We start from the raw sequence: 18,268 nt of genomic DNA, 5'->3' as shown, positions 1-18,268 counted from the left end.
TTTTCTTTTTCTCCTCTTTTGGGCAGCAGGGAGATAGGGGAGGGCTTGTTGATATAGGAAATCATAGTAGAATGGGGAACTCTCTTTAGCAAACAATTGGAACGATATAAGGCAATGCTAAAATGGTCTTTTCAGGGAAGATTTAACAGAATAGTTTTAACTTGCTGTAGTCTTTGTGCAGTTGAGGTTTTAAACACAGGTGGGCAGTGGTTCTGAAGATGACTGTAGCTTAGTTCCTTGATGTTTTGCTGGTGAGAGATGTGCTGTTGTTCAGTGTGTCCCAGAGGCAGCTGCTCTGGTGAGCAGGGAAGGCTGTGGCTGCAGCCTGACTGTTTTACCTGCAATCTCCCAGGGGGAAGAGGCTGCTCCCAGCCCGGAGCCTGAGCCTGCAGACTCCAGCACACGGACTTACTCTATGGAAGAGCTGCTCAATGACTTGACAAAATCTGACCAGGTAAGGCTTTTGTTTCATTCACTGTCTTCACACAGTCTTCTTGAAATGCTTCTTGAATTTCAGTCTTTCATTTTGGTTATCTAAAGTTCATAGTAACCATCTCTCACATTTCACCTGTACACCATATTGCTGTCAGACTCATGTTTCCAGTAAGAGAGAGAATGTGTGAGCTAACAGATCTTGCACTTCCTATGTGCGTAAATAATGAGTAATTTAGTATTTGGAAGTACTGACAAAAAATTTCCCAAGATAAATTAAAATTGGATATTGTAGGTATGGTTGTCTATTTATAAATAAAACAAAAAGTTGTTTTTCTGAGGTCTTTTATGTAGATTAGGCTTGGTGATTATGGCAGTCCATTTTAGCTTTGCTCCCTCATGGCTTCTATCACTTTCATTTCCTTAGTTAAAATGGAAAAAGGGCTGTATCTCAGCTCTGTGCCATTGATACTGTTAAGTCAGTGCTTGGTGTTAAATGTTAGAAACCAACTGTTAAAGATTATTTATTTGATTACATATTTTTTTTCCTAGATTACATCATACATAGGACATACTTCAGAATATTTATATCATGGTTTGGGTGTTTAAATCTGTTAAAACTTCCTGACCCCTTCATGTTTAGTAAGATGACTTACAGTAATGTAGCTGTTGACAAGAGAGTTTTGTACAATATTTCCTTTTGCTGCAGGAGTTCATCTGACCTGTTTCAGTGGTTATACATGCTCTTTCAGATTTACAAAGCCTTATTTTGAGTGTGCTTATGACAACTGAAGACCTAGAGTAAATAATTCTCAAGACTACTAAACACTCAGGAGTGAATAATGATGTATCTCTTTGTTCACTTACAGCATGGAATAGGCTTTAAATAATTTTGAACCTCCTGTGGAGTGATGAAATTAAAAGCCTTCTCTAAAATTTAGGATAAAAACAGTAAATTTGATTGTAATGTCACATGCAAATAGAGCTGTTTCTTTTGGTTGCTGCAATATTCAAGTCTCTATAGGACTGCATCGTTGAGGAAGCTGTTGCACAGGCCTGCTCCAGCTGATATTTTTACATGATGATTGCAGACCACAGAAGAGTATTTCAGCTATCCCAGAGCAGCACAGAATGCCACCTAGGTGTAGGAAGAAACAAAATGAATTTCTGACAGAAATCCAAACTGTTAGAACTCCACAGTAGATGTTATTGTGTGAATGCCTTTCTAACTTAGGTGTTGAAAAATGTTTATTCACCTGGACTGTTTTTACAGACAACAGAAATAAGTGAAACAAGCCAGCCTGAAGTTGTGAGTCCATCTTCAGGAGATGTAAATGAAGCTTCCTCCAGCATAGTCCCAAGCACTGAAAACACTTCCAGTTCACCTACCTCAGAGATACCTCCAGTCTCACAGCCTGAGTAAGCTCTTGCAGTTTTGTTCTTTTGGTCTTTGAGAGAATATCACTTACTGTGCTCTTGTGAAGGTGTACAGGAGGGATAAGATGGGATTGCTCCCCACTGTTGTTTTGCTGGTTTATGGTGTCAGTGCTCATGGAGTGTGCCACCATTTCCTCTGTGTGGATGAACAGTTGTGCAGTTGCATGAAGTGGAATACTATTGCCATGATCAGTTTCTAAGCCTCTGCTTTGAAAAAAGCCACCATGCTTAGCTAATCTATACTATAAAAGCCCTCAGGGCTTTACCATTAGGATTTCTGCCCTTCACAAATGTGCTTTCACATGTGTGTCAACAAGCATTGAGGCTGCTTCAGCAATGGCCTCTGCTTTCAGTTAAGGAACTCTGCAGAATTTTATCTTGGGATAAAAACAGAGTCTCAAGTTCTGATAAGAGACTTTTGACAAAATAGCAAATTCTTATATAAATGCAGTCAATGCAGATTAATTCTTAGTAGTGTATTGCAGAGCTGCCTCTGCTGTAGGCAGCTTTCTGGAGTCCATGTATTTCCTTTTGTTTCCCTTTTCTTGTGGGATGTTATCAAATGTGAACTGCAATATGGAAATTCTTTGGGCTTTTGGATGTGTGCTAAGGGAAACAATGTTGTTCTGACTGCTGATGAAGTGTATTGTTGGCTAAAAATTGAACAGATTGAAAATGAAGTAGACTTGTCTTTGATATTTTGGGTTTTTTAAGATTTCAGTTTTTCTGCTTTGCCAAATTTAATTTCTTTACCATAAAAAAGATACAGACATTTTGTTTGCTGGCTGATCTTGCCTAGTCTTCCAGGATTAACAGTTAAACACATTTTGGTACTTCATCAGTGTCTTTAAGTGGAAGCCTTCCAAAATTTGTGGTTTTCATAAGGCAAAACTGGAATCTATCTTCAGCCTGTTCTTTTTATAGCTTTTTTGACTACTCTGCTGATTTATTTGTGTAATGTGCTGTGAGCTCTACTGCTGTCAGGTCCTAGAAGGAGACAGGATGTTATTTTCTTTGAAGCATTCAGCTTGGTGTCTGGTAATTGTTGGAAATTGTCTGGCTGTCACAGTTGGGGAATACTGGCGTGGTGAACTCTGAAGAACTTGAGCTGTGAAACAAATGAAAATAGAAACTTGGTTTGGAGCACCTGATGGATGAGTTCATGCTGGGCAGTGGTCTTGTGACACCAGTGCCATTTACAGGAAGAAGGGGCAGACCTGGTGTAGCAGAGAAGCTAAGAAAATAATATTTATCCATTATCAAACTGCACTTCAGCTCTCAGTAGTCATAGGTGGTCTCTTACTGAATAGATTAATACCCAAACTGGCTCTGGTCTAGCTCCATACTTAAACAAGATCTTTAAAAATACACAGTTGCATTTGTTATCTTCAGACATTTTTAACCTTTTTGCTGGTTTAGATGCTCATTCATGACAGCGTAACAAAGTCCAGCTCTCTCAGGTATTACTGATTTAATATTTCAGCAGAGCCTTTTAGTCAAAATATTTTGAAAGGAATCTTATCCAAAGCAAGTTGTACTTTTTAGAACAGCACTGAGTGTAACTTTTCTACCTAAGTCTAATCTGAGGAAAAATTACTGAAAAATAATCTGGGCTCTTTCTGTCTGGAAGTAAGGAATGTGCTGTGCAATGTGAGCTTAATAATGCATTTAAAAAATTAGGGCACATCCAGGTACTCAAAGGAGAGGGAGCACTACAGCTTTTAGACTCACATTCTGCCAAAATTAGTTACTTGAGGTCAGTCAGGTACACCCTGAGAATAAGGAATTTTTAAGTTCATTCTTATCTCATATTTTATTCAGTTGATAATTATTCATATTGTCACCTACCCACTGAAATGGAGACTGTGGAGCTTTTCAGTTTTGTGTAGTGGTCAGCTTTATTTAGTCAGTAAAGAGTTGCAGGCACAGCCAAGCACTGTGCATCTCAGATGGAGGCATTTTGGGGCATAGAGGGTAAATATTCTCTGTTTATAGCTAATAAATTCTTGTATTCATGATGTTTGTTAGATTTTGCTACATAGCAAAAAGTCTTGGAATACCTAGGAATTTTTTGTTTTATACCACAGGAAATTTATCATATGAAAGCTACTAAAATTGTCTCCCTGGGTTGGTAGCAGCTGCTTCTGTTGATAATTGTAGCAGTCAGGGAACCAAAAAGATCCCCTTTTAAGTTGCTGATGTGCTGTTTGTGTTTTGGCAGCTCTATCATGATACTGGATTAACCTAGTTTGCTGCTTCCATTAAAGAAAGCTTATGTGGAAATTTAGAAGGCAGAGTAAAGCTTTCCTTAGATCTGGCTGTAGGCTGGATCAGCACAGAAATCATCCCTGTGCTGGAGAGGAGAGGAGAGTCAGAAGTTAGCACCTGAAAGTTATTACTCTTTGTCCATCTTCTTCTCCCCACCCATTCCATCACTCCTGAAGAGCAGAGGGGGAGGCATTCTGTTGGCTTCATGCCTCAGGATTTGTCTGAGGTGTGCTCAGCATTTCTGGGAGAGGGAAGGTGAAGCAGTGGGCAGATGAGCTGGTTTGGGCTGTTGGTACAGCTTGGGTAATGGTCTGCTGGGTTACCTGATTTTTATTACACCAGCAAAAAAGAAATACATTAGTAGAAAGGAGGTATGGCTGGTTCTGCTCTTCTCCCCCCTATTCTCCTCTAGTTTTAGCCAAGTTCTCTTCTGACTGCTGCCTCTTGACTTGGGAACATGAGGAGCTTTTAGTGAGGGAACTCGGTCTCTTGTTTGCTTCCTTTGTTGAAAGGGAAAAGAAAACTGCTGGCAGTCAGGTAACTATGAAGCTGTTGTTAGCTTGTAGTGATGCTGGGAAGAATTATGTATTGCAGTGTTTGATAAGCCATCTATGAAGGTGTTGTTAGCTCATAGTGATGCTGGGAAGAATTATGAATTGCAGTGTTTGGTATGATGTTAGATGAGAAGCCTGTTTTGAGTTTGTTTCTGGGACAAACAGACTGGAAAAGGAAATTCTGTTCTTTCATGGGTATGGCTGAGAATGCACTTCCACAAGTACAGCATGCTTCATTCTTCTTTTCTTAATTATTTCTGTGAGAATGTTTCTTTATTAAAACTTTCACTTTTCTTTGTGGTTGATTTGTCAGGGTTCCTTGTATTATCAGAAGGCTAAAAAAGCATGTTGTTTGTTTCCCTTCAGTGCAATAGAGAATTCCCGTGCTGATATCCCCGTAGTCAGCTCTAGTGAAGCTGAGCAGTCAGAACCTGACTGTGATATTGGTGGGACACTTGAGGCTGATCCTCAGAGTGAGCCTTCCTCTTTTGTCAGTCCACCAGAGAGGTGAGTATCCAAGCAGGTTGTGTGTGACTCTGATACTTCAAAGGGAGTTGTTTTCTTCTGTGCTGGCTTTGCAACAAACATTTGCATGTGCTTGCTTATCTACGTACTTGTGTGTGTGTCATATTGCATGTGGCTGGCTGTGTCACAGATCATAATACTCTCTACACTTCCAGCCTTGCAGGCCAACATATAGAGAACATATCATCTTCACATGGCAAGGGAAAGAAGACTAAGTCTGAGTTTGAGTCCAAAGTTTCAGCAGCTGAAAAGGGGGCAGATGAGCAAAAATCTGCTCTTAATGCTTCAGAGAACTTAAAAAGGGAGGTAAGTTGGTATCCCCTCTGTACACACAGGAGTAATGCCCTTTCTTTGGTTATTACCACTGGTAAAATATGTGGTGTGCTTTTATTCTGTCCCAGAAGTATCACTTGGCCCCTGTTACAGTGGGATGTGTAGCTGGCCAGGCCTTCTGTGCTTAACTGTATGACTTTTTTCATCCTCTGGTTGTGAGGTACTTCCTAAATAATGTGGTTTTTTGATAAGACTCTTTTTATAATCAGAATGACCAAGGCCATGGCAATATCATTTTTTGCTGTTTTAGGATCATGCTTAAACTGTCACTTGGCAATTACCTCTAAAATATTGTTTAAAAAATAACCTATACACTTGCAATGTCTACCAGAAAATGTTCACTCATCTGGTGGTGTGCCGAGTATGTTTGTACAGAGGAAAGTGAAGACTTGAAAATGAAAAATGTACAGTTTAGCTGACAGGGTTTTTGCTTTGTCAGGCAAGTCCAAAACATTATTTCTGAGATACTTAAAAATGGTTTAATCATTCTGCTGTTTTTGACATGTTCAGAAATTCCAGAGAACATCTGGAATTTTGTCATGACAAGCACTGGTGTTTGAAGATTTTTGCTACAGGGAAAGCTTTCTTCATTAGCGGAAGAGGAAAAGCAAAAATTGGGAAGAAAATGCAGGTGTTGGAAAAAAGGCTTACATTTTATTTAAAATGTATTAGCTTAGCCACAAAAATTGCCAGTATTTCAGTGAAATAATCTGTAATTCGAGAGAAAATCATCACATGTTTTTTCTGGCTTATAATCTTGCTTACATTGGCTCTAAGTTGTTAACATGGGTGCAAATGATGTGTCTGCCCTTGATTTGATCAGAGCATGCTTTGTTTTTTCAAGTTCATCTTTGTTTTCATTGTTGGTCCTGAAAAATATTCACAATCAGTGGGTCTTTCTTTTGCAGAAAGACTTTAAGAAGACAGGAGAAATTGACCCTACATCAGTAATAACTCCAAAGGACCCTGGAGATATTCCAACATTTGATGAATGGAAGAAGAAAGTCATGGAAGTGGAGAAAGAAAAGAGTAAGTTCAGGATTCATTAGTTTGGTCTAAATACAGAGCACTGTCATCTCTTGCTAGAGGTGAATGGCAGGACTGTCTCCATTTGGAATGCAGCCTGGAGCTTCATTTTTCTGCTAGAACTGCGTAATTAATAGCCTTCATTATAAAAGCAGTGAGCAGAAGTGCCCTGACAGTGCAAATACTCTTGTTTGTGTGGTTTGCTGTAGTAGCAATATTTTCTTGTTCCTAGGTCAGTCAATGCACCCTTCTGCTGTTGGTGGGCAGCATTCCACTAAAAAGGTCCAGAAAAACAGGAATAACTACGCCTCTGTAGAGTGTGGTGCCAAAATTTTGGCAGCAAATCCAGAGGCAAAGGTAAGCATTTATTAGTTATTAGTCTTCAGCTTTTAGTATACTGTTATACAACAAAATACACTTAAAACTGAGCACTGGTTTATGAAGTTATTTTGTGTATGGATTTATTGGGATTTTGATTTATAAAAATAGGACATAAACAGTGATTAGTGCTTTTTAAAAGAGGGATTGCTATAGAACTTGATGTCTTTTTTAAATGGGAGCAGAGTCTACTTCCTACAGAAAGTGAACGACTGAACAGAGTTATATTAAAGAGCTCACCACAGTAAATAATCCATGATTGCCCCAAAGTATGGCCTAAGTGTCATGGATAATTGTTTTGCTCAGAGTGTTGTTGATACTAGTCTACAAACCTAATTTCAAACTGAGTGTTGGAAAGAGGGCAAAAATCCTTGATGCTGTTGGTATCTACCATGCAATTTAAAATACAAATTATTTTCTTTCTACAGAGCACTTCAGCTATTTTGATGGAAAACATGGACCTTTATATGCTCAATCCTTGCAGTACTAAAATCTGGTAAGTTCCTGAGGTTCACATTTGTGGTAGGAGTGATTACAGTGTTCCATTGCTGTGCGACTGACTTGACCTTGATGTATTGCTCCTTGGAATGGGTGTGTGAGGAACTCTGACAGAATTACCATAAGATGTATTATTATATCTTCCATAGAAATCTAGCTCTTGTATTGAGAAGTAATATTAAGGTGGTATTTTTATTTATCTTAATATATCACTTTTTTGCATAATTATAATAAGAATATAGTTATAATAATAATTAATATATAATAATAAGTTTTGCATAATTATCTTATGGCAGATAAAGCACTTGAGCATTCAGATAAAGATTCTTAGTTTCTTTCCCTGACTGTCAAATAATTGTATGACATGTGAACAGAATTTACCATACATTAATTGGTGCTTCAGGTGTGAATTAAATTGTTTGCTGTCCTTAGTTTTTAGTTCTGTGACTTGATGCCTTGAAGTACAAGATGGATGAAGCTCTTGTAGCTGCAGATGCTACCTAGAGTTATTAAAGTAGATGTTCAGAAAAACACCTAGATCTAGGGATTCTTATGGTAGAGCATTTTTGTAGTGTCCTCCTTACAGCCAGTGGAGGATGTGATAATGAGGGGAAGCACTGAAGATTGTAACTGCAGAAGAAAAAGTCTTTCCTTAAAAAAATATTTATTTTTTGTTTTTAAGGTTTGTTGTTGAGCTCTGTGAACCAGTGCAAGTAAAGCAGTTTGACATTGCAAATCATGAATTATTCTCTTCCACTCCTAAAGACTTTCTGGTGTCAATTAGTGACAGGTATGTTACCTAAACTTATCCTTTTGAATGAAAAAATGAAATAATTATTAGATGCAAGGCTTTATGACGCATGATCTCTGTGTGCTTGTTATTATGCAAAGTGTAATGTAATGTGAAGTCACATAGTTTTTCTTTGTGTATATTGTCAGTTGCTAGCAGTTTTTTTTTCCTTTGCCACCTTGAAAATTAAAAGGAAAAATTTGTTGAGGAGCAGAATTTACACAGTAGCTGGGTAGTGGGTGGCAGATTATAAAATCCTTAATAAGATGCTACTGAGTTTGTGGGCTCTCCCCTTCCTTGCCGTTCAGACCATTTTTACATTGCTTGAGCTGTCTTCAATGCTGAACTATGTCCAAACCCCCACAGATTATTCAAAAAGAAGAGTATAGTACACTATTGAGAAATGGGAAGGGGTTGGGAGTGCTACAGGTTGGCCAGATGGCTGCTTGGAGGGTGGCTTTAGGATGATGTAGGCAGTGCTGTGCCCCCAATGCTTTCTGGAGTGAGCAGATAACCTGCTCTGACTGAGCAGGCATTCAAAGGGCATCAGGAAAACTCCTTTTCTTCTTGGATGCCTAAAGCAGGTGGGGTTAGACTTTGAACACTTGTTCTGTTGTGCAGATCTGGCTCTTCTCTGCTCAGTTTTTACTGCCTGCTTACAGTAATGCAACCTGCCAGTGTTCTTCACTGTTCATCTGGGGCAACTTCACTCTAGACTGGCTGAATTTCAGTGATTGGATAAGTCTGGGTTTTTGTGCTTCAAGGGCTTCCACATTGCTGTCGTGTGAGGGTCCTGCTGAGGTTTTGGGTTGGGAACATTGCTGCTACCTTGCAGATGGAAAGAACAAAATGTATTTCTGTTCTGGAAGCTCAGGTAAAATATCTGTAAACAGCAAGTTCCTGCATTTCATTACCCAACTCTGTTGTTTCCTTTCTAGGTATCCAACAAACAAATGGATTAAATTAGGTACTTTCCATGCCAGAGATGAGAGGAATGTCCAGAGCTTTCCTCTGGATGAACAGATGTATGCAAAATACGTGAAGGTAACTCAATACTGCAAAGGCATCCATGCTCCTCAGGGAAGGAAGGGTTGGCTGGGTATCCTCTGTATTACAGCATCCCAAGAAATGTGTTACCAAAGCCTGCCTTACCATTAATTGCCCTTGGTTAATTAGTGACCCCAGCTGGGCTTGTCTGGGTACTAAATCCTTGTCACAGTTGTGACTTTATTACTTTGCTCACTTTGGTAATTGAGAGGATCTTGGGAAGCCCCTTGGGTCCAAGTACATACTTAGCTGATACCTGAATTAAGGAAAATCTAGACAAAGTTCTGTTCTATTTGACTTAACCAACTGTCCCCTGAATGTAAGACGAGAAGAATTTTGACCTATTTTGTTTCTTGGCTGTACCTGCTTTAAATATATATACACATATATCTGTATCTACCTGTTTAGATATATATGTATATATACACACACTGCCCACTCAGTCTCTGGAGAAGATATCAGAGTATGCCTATTTCTTGAAATTTTTGTACCCTGCTGGGCTTTACAATTTAGTGAATCTGAAAGTGTATGTGGTTGCATCTTGGTTCTCATGAAGAGACTCCAAGTGCAGTTTTCCAATTATTCAACCATAATTCTGACTCAGGCAAATTATTTATGCTCACTGCTACTGGAGCATTGCCATGATACCTCCACCTTCAAAATAGTTTGCATTAAGCTATCTTTACTCAGGAGACTCAAAGGGAAAAAAACTCCATAAATAATGAATGTGGTACTTGAACTTGGATAAAAGCTTCTGTGAAAATACTGGGTTATAGTGAAGGTTTAAGTTCAAATAAAATACAGGCCTTTTAGGTACTTTTCAGTGATGTGTTATCTTCCAATTATGGTATGGCAAAAAAAAAAAAATTAGTTTGTGCTCCTTAATTATGCTTTGTGCTTTTATGAAAAAGTAGCTATGAATGATAATTGTCTAACTTCTTTACCTATAAATTCTGCATGAGTCACAGAACAGAGATTTAATGTATTTTTAATTCTGTTTTCTGGCTGAATTAATTAATGCCTTAAGGTAGCTGCCATTGTCACTGAAGTTGCAGAATTCCTGTAGATGCTGCAGCACTTAATCCACTTAATGGTGGATACAGTGCTCTGCCTTGAGTAATACAGCATGGTAAAATTTCCAAAGGTTTGTTCTCATAATGTTTTCACTTCATAGTGCAAAAATTAAGCAAGTTCTGAGTATGTCTGGCCTACAGAATGAGTCCAGAATATTTTCAAAAGATAATTTTTTTGAAGTGGCTTACTGAATTTGTATCAAAAACAGTGGGATTTTTGTGGGATAATTTTTCTTGGTCTCATGTGCAGATTATTCCAGTCCTTCAGTGATACTGTCTACATAGTGGTTTAATAAATACTTACAAATTAATTAAGATTAAATAAATACCAGTATGTAGTCAGGATTGCACTAGAAATACACAGATGTCTGAAGCTTCCAAGTCTGTCATCAGCTGCTCTATTCTTGCAGTTGTGCTTCTGTCAGGTGATGTATTTTCTAGTGAGTTGCAGCAGTACATATAGAGTGCATGCTACGTGGGTTTGTTTTTCCTTTTGAGTCACTTTCTGTAGTCTGTGTTCTTTAAGGGGGAAAAATACACTTAGTACATTTAACACTCTTCAGTATTCCATCTGCAGTCATGCTGCCCTGAAAAATGGAATAACTTTAATTGCTTAATAAAACACTTGTTGCATGTTACCTTCAATCTGCAAGGTACAAGGGCTAAAAGAAATCTTGCTACCCAAGGCAGATGAAGTTGTGTTACAACTTAATCCTTCCCACCTTGTCCTCTTAGGCATTTATAGTATTGAATTAAACCCAGCAGGACTCTGTAGTTGCCTGTGGCATGTGTTCAGCCTTTGTACTGACATCTACTTTTTTTCTTTGTTTTTTCTCCTTTCCTCTCTCTCGCTTCAGATGTTCATCAAGTACATAAAGGTTAGCAACTCTTCTTGTGGAGTGATGGATGCATGGGGCTGGGGGTGTTCTCTGCTGCAGCTCAGCTCTTTAATGCATGGCAAGAATAAATCTGGGCTTTTCTGCCGTGGGCAATCTGCAACTCCCTGGAGTGAACAAAACTTGCAATTTCAAGATTGAATGTTTATGTTAAGTGAACTTTTGGCTCTGTAGGTCTTTGGAGTTTTACTTTAAGTGCCTTTTATTCTTCAGGTGGAGCTGATATCACACTTTGGATCAGAACATTTTTGTCCTTTAAGCCTTATAAGGTAATACTTTGTGTTTTACTTAGTCTTTCTACGCCCTTGCAGTGAGGATTATTCTGCTTTTAGAATAGTTGGGCAACAATTTCAATTTTCAGTTGCAGTTACTTGTAAGTGTTGTGGATTGAAGTAGTTGCCTGGCCTGCCCGCTGTGTAGTGTCTTTCAAGTCTGTTTAAAGAAGCTTTGAATCTTTTTATATGTCAGGAATAGTTTATATTTGCAGGGGGGAGGGGAGGAGGAAACAGGAGCCTTGAGCAGCTTTTAGAGCAGGACATGAGCATTTCAAGGCTGACCAGGCAAAACAGGGAACAAGTGGTGAACTAAAAAGAGCAGGTGTGGGGGGTGCTTTTTGGAAGCTGCTGGGTTGTTTGGCAGCACAGGTGTGTGCAGTCAGTAATGCTTGCAATAGCTGAGTAGAAACACCTGTGACTTTTTAATTCAGAGAACCATCAGCCTCTGTACTGCTCCTAAAAAATAGGTTTTGAACCTGGGAGGTCTCTGGTATTAGAAGTCAAACCATATTTTCAGTTCACAAGACTGCTTTACACTGGGTTAATTTGATTTAATTTTGGCAGAAGAAGTCAAAGAGAATGTGGCATGCAAAGGGAGGTAGTTCTGAATTGATATTTCTAAAGCAAGTCAAAGGTGAAACTGAAGAGGAGGTGTAAGAGCTCATGAAAAGCCAAAGACAAGGAAGTCTAAAAGGAAGAAAATATTCTTTCCCAAAGAAAAAAAATTATTTGGAATTAGAATGAGAAACGGGATCTTGTTTGGGTTCCTTGTAGATACAGCTTAGATAAAATAAAGATTCCTGCTGCTTGATCTTGCTTAACAGACTGCAACTACTGTATCTCATTTACTTGTTACATAAAGGTAATACTGCTTATCATTTATGTCACATGATTCCTAATACTAGGTTTTTATTTTAAAACCTTGATCATAGAGTATTTGGTACTAGCATGGTTGAAGAGTATGAAGAAATAGCTGATTCCCAGTATCAGTCTGAACGACAGGAACTGTTTGATGAGGATTATGGTAAGCAAATATTTTGTGCAATTTTAGCCATTCAGACAGCTCTTGTGCTGGTGGTGGTGGCTCATCACTTCCTGCATTTGATGAAAGATCTGACTGTTAAATTTACTTGTTGATAGTGTTTCAGCATTTCTGGGCTTTTTCAGCAATCCTTTGAAGTTTTAGACAATGTGATTAAATGTAGCTATGTAAAGGGTTGCTTTAAAATGATAGTAATAAATCTTTGTTTCACTTGGCAGAATAGGTAATTTCTTCATGTGCTGACAGTAGGAAAGGATTGCTAAAATAAAGTAGCTCACACAAAACAGTTCTATTCTTAGTGTCCATTTCAGTTTGTAATATCTCACCTCAAGCTTTCTGTAGTCTTATTTCCACACTGTCAAGTTGACATCATTGAAGTAATGTTAAATCTTGAGGTTTATAGAATTCTTTGCCCATGACAGGTGAAATTCTAATAGTCATGAGTTGTTCTTTATACATAGATTATCTACTGGATTATAACACAGGGGAAGAAAAATCTTCAAAGAATCTTCTTGGTTCTGCTACAAGTGAGTATGATTTATTACAAAAAGTTATTCCTGTGCTTAAAACAAAATGCGCTAATTGAAAGTGGAATGGCATTTTGTTGTGCAACATCTACAACTTTTATATTCTGCTGAATCAATTTGTGATTCTTCTTTAGTTTCATAGAATAATTAAAAATTTGGAGTTGGGGGATCATTCTTAATGTTCTAAAAATGAATTTTCAATTTGTAAGGATATCTATTTTGTGGAAACTTGTTTTCTGTACCTAAGGATTCTGAATACTGAAGATTGTGTAAAAGTTGCATAGGGCTGTAAATGGCCAGCACTAAAGTGTTGTAGAACCATAATTATTTGGAAGTTGGAAATCTGTGTTTAATTAGAGTGCTTAACCTACAGGAGGCAATATAAAGATTTCCTTTGTACAACTTTGGAGGGAGAGAAAGATGGAGAATACTATTTCTGAGAAGGCTTTATGTAAATACTGTAATTTATGTTCTTCATAAGGCCTCTGTGTTTATTTTTGAGAGAACTAAAGGTTCTTGACTGTGTCCTCCCACTTTTCCCACTGGAAAACCTCCATGTGTAGGGTTTGTTTGGCTGAGAATCCTGGAATATTCAGTTTTAATGGTATTCTTCACTGCTGAATTATTCAGGATGGTATTGCCTCCACACACCATTTCCTCAGGAGCTTTTGCACTGTACCACTCTTCCTTCTGTCCCAGCTAATGAAGATTTGTTGTTCTAGTGTAGACCTGCACTCACTTAATGCTGTTTGGAGTCAGGCTTTGCTTTCATCCTGTAGTGGATCAGAGCTACAGAAATCTTTCATACTTTTTCCATTCATGTCTCCTGAGAATAAAGTCATGGCTAGGAATATTCAGAGCTTAGAACAGTTTTCAAAAGGGAAATACATACTGGAAAAGGCAGTTTATTTCTACATGTGTGCCTCTCACAGATGAGATAAAGCAGTAAGTTCTTCCTGGACACTGCTTATCACTTCTTTGTAACTTCTAAACTTTCTATCTTCAAGCTATCTTGGTGATGCATATTCACATGATCTGTCTGCAAGGGCAGTATTACAAATTTATATTCACTGCCTGAAAAATGCAGTGACTTTCCATTTAATTTTTTAGACTACTAAAGCCAAGATTAAAAGATTTGAAACACCTGTTGCTGATGGTGCTCAGCTGTCTCTCTAATGCACTGAAACATTGCAGTGACCAGTATTTAGTTCTGGCTGATGGGTTTTTTGTTACTGAGAGTTTCCTCTCTGTCAGAGTGGTCAGTGCTCCTCTTTTGGAAGGAGCAGAGTTTGTGGCATTTGTTTTTTGGTGGGTTTTTTAAATATGCATGTAGACAGATGTGACAGATTTCCATTTTGCATCTTAAATGTAGAATGAGAGAGTCCTCTGAGGAGGAGAGGAAGGGATCTCAGATATTTAATCTCAAAAGGAGCATTCTGCAGTCTTCCACAAGTCTGAAGCTTAGAGTGTGGCTCACTGTTCTCTCTCCTGCCATTCTCCCACATTGTAAAGCTTCTGTACCAACTCTGTATTCTCCCTCATTTTCTAATTTTTTGTAAGAAACTATCCATAGCTCAAATTTCACATATTTTGATTATTATGACTTTTATCATTATACAAACCCAGATTAACCTTAATCAGGAATGCAGCTTCTGACATATTCTGGAGGAAGGGCAGAACCAAAGTTCTGAACACAACTTCCTGGAGCCCAAGGAATTTGTCATTGCTACTAAAATGCCTCTCTAACATGATGACCTTGGCCATGTGACATACACTGCCATATGTTGGTGGGTGGGGGAGAAATGGGCAAAATCAAGCCAGCTTCTGTGTGTTTACAATATAGTGATCTTTACGTGTTCCTCATCTTCTAAATAAGCCTGGCAATTATGTTTGTTGTAAATATGAAGACCAAAGAGTAGCTGTATTTAATTCCTGTGCTGATGCAGAGTAGGATCTCTTGGAATTTATTTCTGTGAATTCAGAGGGGAGGGGAACTGTGCTAATTAACAGATCCTTAAAATAAATCTGTTTAAGCCAGATCTGTGGGTGTTAAGGGTACAAGTTTTCAAATACAGGATTCTATAGCTTATATATTTACCTTTGAAAGAAGCAGCTGCCTCCAGTGTAATAGAATGACCAGATATTATGTCCTTACACTGTGATTCATTTCAAGCAAGTATTGCAAAATAGCGAATCTCTTGGTGCTGCTGATCTCTGGGCCTCTGAGAGTGCCCTTGTTGAGTAGTTGTTGTCTCTTTTAGATGCTATCCTGAGTATGGTGAACATTGCTGCAAATATGCTTGGAGCCAAAACTGAAGAGTCACCTGAAACTGAAGGTACTGTAGTTTTTTAGATTAAAAGCCTTCTGGAAATTTTGCATTTCTTTGTTAAGGTTTTTTTTTTTTTGGGTTTTTTTTTTTTTTTTTTTTTTTTTTTTTTTTTTTTTGTTTGTTTGTTTTTTGTTTGTTTTTCTTTTTTTATTGGTGAGGAGTTGGATAGTCTATGATGGTTTAAATTACTTTTTTCACCTTTTGTGGCACACCTGATTAGTGTCACAGAACTTAGTGACTGAAAAGTGGAACAAAGATGCTGAATTTGCTAAGAAGAAAACCCATACAAAGATGACATGTGCTTATTCAGCTTTATTTGGAGATCTTTACTCTCTGTCTTACCCAGCTGAAGTTGTAAAGTCCTAACTTGATACTTCTTTCTCAAAGTATTTTGAGACTGTCCACAACATCATACTCAAAAACTGTCAGTAGCATTTCATTCAGATAACTTTGGATGACATCTGCAATTAATTTTATAAGACAGTTAATCATAATAAACACCACCAATAATAAACCCAAACCTCAGAATTTGTTGGAAACAAAGATGGTTCTTGAATTTCCACGTCACATTTTCCTCCTTCCTGCAGCTGGGAACAAAAGTGTGTCTGAAAATGTCACTGCCACCCCTGCAACTTCAACAGCTGCACCAAGACTGCCTGAACCAACACCTGTTCCTTCACCAGAGTAAGTGATTGCTCTTGGGGTGTTGGTTATGTGCTCCAAGCAGAGACAAACATGGGCCAGTCTGCATCAGGTATGGCATGCAGACTTAAACTAGGGAAAAAACAAGTATTTGGTAAAATCTGTAGTATGGTAGTGGCACTAACCAGAGACATTTAGTGTTCTTGTTACTGTCTATTATAGCCTATTTCCATTACAGTGTGTTTTGTTTTGACACAGAAACTGGTCCATGTTTTGTGGTCTCTTGCAAGGGAGACTAATTGGGAATGTAAACTGTATTGCTGAAACTTCAGTTAAATTGTAGTGACAGACTTCTGGTTTGGAAGCTTATACTTTGGTAGACTTCCCTTAATGAAAGCATGTATGCAAATCTACAGAGTGAGCGCAAGATGAGTTCTTTGTAGATTCTGTTGTTTTTCAGTAATTACAATTACTGATAATTAGGCTGTTTAAGTCCAAGCCCTGGCTTTTAACATTTAAGACATGACTTGTGCTGTACTTAGTGGCTTTACGGTTTTGTGTCACTCTTGCTGTGAGACTGAGGAAGGTCAGTGGGAATGTTGTGATTCTTGCATTTGAGGATTGGATCAGCAGAGTAAGATGCTTACTGTGTAGAACAAGGATTTGAACTGGTGAATGTTTTCAGCAGTGAGGGCAGGGGCAATATCTAATTGAGAAGGCTTGCTGTTTAAGAGGCAGGGTTTGAAATAATTTGTTTGCCTATTGGGACTGAAAATCACCAGAGAAAATATTACCTTGCAGAATTTCTGTCTCAAAACTGGCCTTTGGTCATTGAACTAAGCTTTACTAATTATCTGAAAGACTATTCTGTCTTCTGGAGCAGGGATGCAAAACTGTTGAATTAACACCTTGTCTTTAACTCTGTTGCAGGCTTGTTACTACAGATATTCCACAGATAGAGAAGGAGCAGTTAAAGGTGGATTTGACTAAAGAAAGCCCAATTGTTCAGCTAGTGCAGGAGTATGAAGAAGATACAAGCCAGTCCACAGTAACTTTGCTGTCCAGTGATGAGCAGGAGGAGGAAGCAGCAGCATGGTTTGAGCTGGAGACAGAGAAGTACTGCTGTGACATGGCAGCAGTGTGCTGCATTTCCACCTTCTCGGAGTACCTGCTGAAGTGGTGCTCAGTTGCAGCAGCCATGCATCGGCAGCACAGTAAAACTGGAGGTGAGGAGAGGCCACCTCACCCTGTGGGCGTGCAGCAGCCACAGCCAGCTCTGACTGAGTTAGCCCAGACAGCAGCAGAGGAGCCCTTGCCTGAGCAGCTGGACAGCAAAGCTGAGAAACCCCCCGCGTCTGCTGTTGCAGTTGACTTCAGTGCAGTCCATGAGGAGATCAGTAATGAGACCACAGAGTCCATTGAGCTGGAGCCTAGCCATCCTCAAACTGTGTCTCCGTCCCTCCTCCTAGAAGTTACTTCTGAAGCAAAGCCAGCCCCCACAACAGACATGGTGCTGGAGCCTCCAAAAGAAGACTCGGGCCAGGTGGCACCAAGGGCGACTCTCCAGGTGGATGTCCCAGAGCTCAGCACTGAAATGGAAAAGGCTGAGAGCTCAGTTGTAGAAGAAAGCCCCGAGCCCAGTGTGGCCACCGAGGTAAAGGAGATGAGCACAAGAGACACTTTTGCTACTCCAGTGATTCCAAAGCCTACAGAGACTGTTCTGCAGCCTGAAAGCACAGTGGAGATGGTAGCCAGTGATGCTGTGGAAGGGAAGGAGAGCACTGCAGAAGTGCAGAAACCTGCCGTGCCTCCTGTCGAGCCTCCTGTGCCTGCCGAGACCAAGGAGGAGGAGCAGGCGGCGGAGGAAGCTCTGCTGGCGCTGCCGGTCTCGGGGCCGCAGAGAACGGCCACAGATTTCTACGCTGAGCTGCAGAACTCCACAGAGCTGGGCTATGCCAACGGGAACCTCGTTCATGGATCCAACCAGAAGGAATCTGTCTTCATGCGCCTCAACAACCGCATCAAGGCCCTGGAGGTCAACATGTCCCTCAGCAGCCGCTACCTGGAAGAGCTCAGTCAGAGGTGAGGCTGAGCAGGGCTGGCAAGAGTCCAGGCTGGGAAGTACAGGGGAAGTTGGGCAGGGGGTAAATCACAGCTTCAAGCTTTATGGAAAGCTGAGGAAAGGACCCCAGCCT

General features: G+C 39.4%; 1 protein-coding gene across 4 annotated transcripts in view; it reads left to right on the top strand.

The window, feature by feature from the left end:
• Nucleotides 1–18,268, top strand: part of SUCO (SUN domain containing ossification factor) — a 38,209-nt gene that overhangs the window by 12,950 nt on the left and 6,991 nt on the right. For 2 of the 4 annotated variants that reach the window (XR_002466834.3, XM_021545843.3), the window contains exons 3-18: nt 353–454; nt 1,706–1,851; nt 5,058–5,198; nt 5,372–5,522; nt 6,458–6,578; nt 6,808–6,932; nt 7,382–7,449; nt 8,134–8,241; nt 9,180–9,285; nt 11,219–11,239; nt 11,471–11,526; nt 12,465–12,556; nt 13,036–13,101; nt 15,363–15,437; nt 16,019–16,115; nt 17,004–18,155. Coding sequence is in view for 3 of the 4 variants with exons in the window: in XM_021545843.3 (XP_021401518.2) it covers nt 353–454; nt 1,706–1,851; nt 5,058–5,198; nt 5,372–5,522; nt 6,458–6,578; nt 6,808–6,932; nt 7,382–7,449; nt 8,134–8,241; nt 9,180–9,285; nt 11,219–11,239; nt 11,471–11,526; nt 12,465–12,556; nt 13,036–13,101; nt 15,363–15,437; nt 16,019–16,115; nt 17,004–18,155 (2,627 nt within the window). In the remaining variant the exon portion in view is untranslated. Of the gene's footprint in view, nt 1–352; nt 455–1,705; nt 1,852–5,057; nt 5,199–5,371; nt 5,523–6,457; nt 6,579–6,807; nt 6,933–7,381; nt 7,450–8,133; nt 8,242–9,179; nt 9,286–11,218; nt 11,240–11,470; nt 11,527–12,464; nt 12,557–13,035; nt 13,102–15,362; nt 15,438–16,018; nt 16,116–17,003; nt 18,156–18,268 lie in introns of those variants that run through there. The other 2 variants (XM_021545844.3, XM_021545845.2) reach the window with 2 other exon arrangements.

This window comes from Lonchura striata, chromosome 9, assembly GCF_046129695.1.
Source record: "Lonchura striata isolate bLonStr1 chromosome 9, bLonStr1.mat, whole genome shotgun sequence".
In the NCBI taxonomy this organism is placed as follows: Eukaryota; Metazoa; Chordata; class Aves; order Passeriformes; family Estrildidae; genus Lonchura; species Lonchura striata.
This window is presented reverse-complemented; position numbering and strand designations above follow the sequence as displayed.